This window comes from Chamaea fasciata, unplaced genomic scaffold (genome assembly GCF_029207755.1).
Source record: "Chamaea fasciata isolate MVZ Bird 193981 ecotype frontalis unplaced genomic scaffold, bChaFas1.0.hap1 SCAF_17, whole genome shotgun sequence".
Taxonomy (NCBI): Eukaryota; Metazoa; Chordata; class Aves; order Passeriformes; family Sylviidae; genus Chamaea; species Chamaea fasciata.
Genome location: NW_027094102.1, coordinates 7,196,238 through 7,201,107, shown reverse-complemented (window position 1 = coordinate 7,201,107; position 4,870 = coordinate 7,196,238). Strand labels below are relative to the sequence as shown.

At 48.2% G+C, this 4,870-nt stretch overlaps 1 protein-coding gene across 1 annotated transcript; it reads left to right on the top strand.

Moving 5' to 3' along the window:
• Nucleotides 1-666: 666 nt before the first annotated feature.
• FNDC11 (fibronectin type III domain containing 11) lies at nt 667-4,149 on the top strand. Its single transcript, XM_066199225.1, has 2 exons — nt 667-725; nt 3,115-4,149. Exon 2 carries the CDS (start codon nt 3,160-3,162, stop codon nt 4,147-4,149), a length of 990 nt encoding a protein of 329 aa, XP_066055322.1. The 5' UTR covers nt 667-725; nt 3,115-3,159.
• The last annotated feature ends 721 nt before the right edge of the window (nt 4,150-4,870 follow it).

The window sequence follows — 4,870 nt, the reverse complement described above, 5'->3', positions numbered from 1 at the left end:
AGTTCTCTGCACTTATAGAGCATTTTATATCCTATTTCAACACAGCTCTTTCATAAGGATTATGTGTTTGACAAAACTCTTGACACTGTGAAATGGCTTCAGTCTCACTGTGGACCGTGAAGCGCTGGTGTCTGGCCTCTGATGGACTCTGCAAGATTCTCCCGCAAAAAGCAAATAAGCCCTCATTTGCAGCAATGCCATAAAGCCCAGAGGGCTTTATCTGAGATTTAGATAAGATATTAGGAAGGAAGTCTTCCCTGTGAGGGTGGTGAGGCCCTGGCACAGGCTGTCCAGAGAAACTGTGGCTGCTCCATCCCTGGAGGTGCTCAACGCCAGGCTGAACAGGGCTTGGAGCAACCTGGGAGAGTGGAAGGTGCCTCTGCCCACGGCAGGGCGTGGAACAAGGTGACCTTACAGCCCAAGCCATTCTGTGAACCGGCCATTTCATGGTTCCATCGTGCCGCCTTCCACCTTCCCTGCTTTCATCATCCCATTGTGACTCAAGAGGCAGGCACCGAGTGCCGTGGTGCTGCTGCCCCGTGTCACCACCACACCACGGCTTCGCGGACGCCGCGGACACGTCTCGTTGTCTCGTTGTCTCGTTGTCTCGTTGTCTCGTTGTCTCCTTGTCTCCTTGTCTCCTTGTCTCGTTGTCTCGTTGCACAGCCAGAGCAGACCTGCTCTCCCCACGACGCCCGGCGTCACCGAGCCTGAAGCCCCCGAAGGTACCAGGGACCGGGGGCGGGGGGGAAAGCGGCTGGGAAGGAGATTACTGGGATTTACTGCTCACGGCTGGGGCGTGGAACGGGATGAGCTTTAAGGTCTTTTCAACTCAAAGGATTCTGTGAATTACGGAGGGGAGGATACGAACGATCCTCAGGCCGAGGGGTCGCCGTGGCAACGGCCGCGTCCTGCGGGGACGGGCCGGGCCGGGCCGCGCCGGGGCCGGAGCGCCTGGACACAGCTCCCGGGGTCTGAATAGCCCATGGACACAGCTCCCGGCGCTGAGGAGCGCCTGGACACAGCTCCCGGGGTCTGAATAGCCCATGGACACAGCTCCCGGCGCTGAGGAGCGCCTGGACACAGCTCCCGGGGTCTGACAAGGTGGGCCGGAGCCCGAGGGGGCAGCCCCTGGGTGCCCCTGCGACGTCTCCAAACCCCGGCCTGGGTGAAGACAGAACCCCGTCCTTGGGTGATGCAGCCCTGCCCGGCTGCAAACAGAGCAGCAGTGCAGGGAATACAGCCAGCCCTCCCTGGCAGGAGAGAAAAAAAAAAAGGGGGGGGGGGGATGTAAAAACATGGGAAAAAGCAAGGGAAAATAAGCACAATGACAGCTCGGTCTGTGGGCAAACACATTGCTTGGCAGAGCCAAATCCCTCCAAGAGGGGGGAATGTCACCTGGCACATGTGCTGGTCCTGCTGCTTCATACACGACGCCGGGAGCTGGCACTGCTTTGATTTAGGTCGGGGTTTTTGTGGAAAGAAAAAAAAATGAAAAGGAAATACAGCTTGTTTTTCTTTAGCTGGCAGCTCTCTTGGAAGATAAAGTTGCAAATGAGTGACTTACTATAAACTGTGGTGCTGCTCAGGGCCAGACAGCTGAAAGGTTTACAAACGCTTGGAATTCCTATGAGGATGTGTTATTAGCTCTGTTATGAATTTAGGGAAAATGAAGAAAAAGAAAATGGCTATGCTAAGTAGATCTCACCATCTAGCTTCTACAGGGCATATAAGAATTAAGATATCCCAATTACATCTTAGTTTCAGGATACTGTATTTATATTGTTTTCAAATCAAGTACATTCAGCTTGTGAAAACCACCTAAATATCCTTCTGGGTTCTCATTACAGTATCACTGACAACAGGGACACAGGCATTTATTTAGCTAATTGCTGTTTGTGGTACATAAGCTGTGTGAGCCACGGGCACTTCAGCTAAAGCACAACAGAGAAACACTTTCCACCTTGGCCCAGATGGCACCATCAGCCAGGTTACATCTTTGCCAGTAAATGAAGTGTAAAATCATCCCAGAATGGTTTGAGTTGGAAAGGACCTTAAAGCTCATTTCATTCCAATGCCCTGCCATGGGCAGGGACACCTTCCACTAGACCAGGTTGCTCCAAGCCCCATCCAACCTGGCCTTGAACACCTCCGGGGATGGGGCAGCCGCAGCTTCTCTGGACTATCTGTTCCAGAGCTCCACCACCCTCTCAAGTAAGAATTTCTTCCTATTATTCAATCTAACCCTGCCCTCAGTCAATTTTAGGCCATTCCCCCTTGTCCTGTCACTCCAAGCCCCCATAAACAGGTAAGATTAAGCCAGCAGAAGTGGTGCTGCAAGAACCACTGCCTAAAAACTCCCCACAGCAAACTCTTACCTGTTTACAGGTGCTTTACATGTGTGTCATTCTCTTGCTTTACATTGCAGAAAGGCAAGTAGACCTCATGGTCTGAGATGATGCAAACTAAACCCAAAGATAGGGAAAGCCACACATCACAGAAAACATTGTCAGGTTATGACTGTCAATCCACTGGTGAAGGTAGAAGCGCAAGGAGAATGCTGTCATTCCTCTTGGAAGCTGTTGTAAAGTGGCACTCAGTGGTTTGTGTTGTTCTGCCTGCTGCATTCCAGCTCATGTGGGGGCAGAGGGTTAATTTGAATCACCAATGTGATTATGTAGCTGTAGGAACTGGCTAAGAAGATGGGCCTCAAACCTCAACAGCCTGGCAGATAACAAAGAGAGAAAAATAGGCATCTCCAGAGAGGCAGAAGAGTGGAAAGAAATTGCTTACAGGAGTACAAAGGCAGCTAATTAGAATGAAACAAGATAATAAGATAGGGAGAAATTTTGGCAGAGTGTATCAGAGAATAGTTCCTGTCAGTGAAACTATTAAGTAGAGGTAGAACCTCTCAAGGGCGGGTAGAGAGAGACCAGTTGGAACACGTAAGTAATGGATACAGAACACTAGAAATCATACAAGTATAAGGAAGAATTCCTCTGGAACTACATCTAGTCTGACAGTTCTTTATGAGCTAAGCTTTAATTAAGAGAGAAGAGTCACAGCCATGATTGTACTCCCTCACATCTCCTTTCCCTTTGTTTTTTTCCTTAGTGCTATTATTGTTGCTTTCCTACACAGCATCTAAGCTTTGCAAACATGGCTGAGATTTTACATGAGACTGAAACCACTTCAGACAGTACTGTACCCAGAGAAGAACAGGACAACAGTGCCAGCATGGAGCAGTACCTGAGGAACAAAAACCTTCTTCTTGATTTCCTGCGCTATGACCTGAACCCACACTACCTCCAGTACCACTGGAACAAAATCCATCTTCTGAAGAAGTGTTACTTTTACTTGAAGTTTGAGCCCAGACACGTGTGCGTGAGAGACCAGAACAATATGATTTTTGCTGACATCTTGCAAATAGCAAACCCCTGCCAACTACAGAAGATCAAGAAGTTGGGAAAAAACCAGACTGAAATCCAGCTGACACTTTTAACTGAGCTGTTGGAACAGTTGGAACAAGGTCGGGAGGAGCTGACCCGTTACGTACAGACCTGTGACGTGGAAACTTTCCTCTCCCAGTGGGACTTGAATATGAAGAGAGTGCTCAAGCTTTCCATGCTTTTCAATGAGCTCATTTCCTTGGAAGAGCCAAGGAAGCTCCATGTCAAGCACAGTTTGGTGTCAGAGATACATCTTGGAGGTGCCCAACACCCTCCCATTAGTTTTTCCCTCTATGCAAAGAAGCCGCCGATTTTTGATCGGATGGAGTCGTTTGCATGCCAGACCTGGGCCCAGCTCAAGTGGTTCACTGAAAGTCAAGAGTCGCACCTGGAACGATGGCAGCTGGAGATCAAGCTGGTGACAGATGACAGTCAGACAGAACTAGGATATGGTTGGACCCAGGAAGTCATCTCCAACCTGTGTGTAATCAACCACCTGCTGCCCGGCAGGTTGTATGAGTTCAAAGTGAGGAGATCTGACACTCACATGCTCGTCTACTCGCAGTGGCACGACTGCATTATATTGAAGACAAAAACTCACCCTGCTGAAGACACCAAGGAAGCCCCCAGCTGCAGCCTGATGAGGCGGCTCCTAAGACCGACTCCCCCAGTTCTATGGTTTAATGAAGAAGATGATTAAGAGTAATTAAAAATAAATTGTTTAAACAGGTTGCTTAAAATCAAACTCGTTCTGTTTTCAATGCAATTGTACAGGTGTCTTCCCAAAATCTTTCCAGGTTAGCAGTGACCCCTTCAAAATTTCTCGCAAAAAATAACATCTTTAGGCAGCATTTGGGACTCAATACTTTTGTCCCACTGCCAGAGTCAATAGGTGGGAGCAGCCAGAACCAGGACCTCTTGCAGAACACCTCCGAAGCAGAGCACAGGAGACAGAAGCATCTCCACCATACAGTGCTTTCCATCCACTGAAGGATGTTCAGTGTCAGCTTCTTCCAATGATGTTTTGGGTCTTTGCTGTCCTTCCTCCAAAATACCTGAACTGAACTCTTAAGCTCTTCAAATCACCCACCCAGACTTATGTCCATCACTGGCTTCTCTCACCCTCTACACCTTGTGCCATATAGGTACCTAAACATGACTTCACCCCTCTACAGTGCATGAAAAGATCACTTAATTAAAAAAAAAACAAAACAACAAAACCCCACAACCAAAACCCAACAATAAATAACTCCCAAGCCTCCCAACAAACAGGGAAGGAACATCAATATGTAAAAAACTATTTTTCTGCCAAAAACCTGCAGTTAATGTTAATTTTCTTTTTTACCATTTGGTTCAGTCCAAACTGAGCTGTTCTAGTCAAACAGGTTCTAGTAAAACCATCACATAAACAGACCTTTTAG

Excerpts from the sequence above, each read along its gene's own strand:
- FNDC11 (XM_066199225.1), top strand. The coding sequence starts at position 3,160 with ATGGCTGAGATTTTACATGAGACTGAAACCACTTCAGACAGTACTGTA.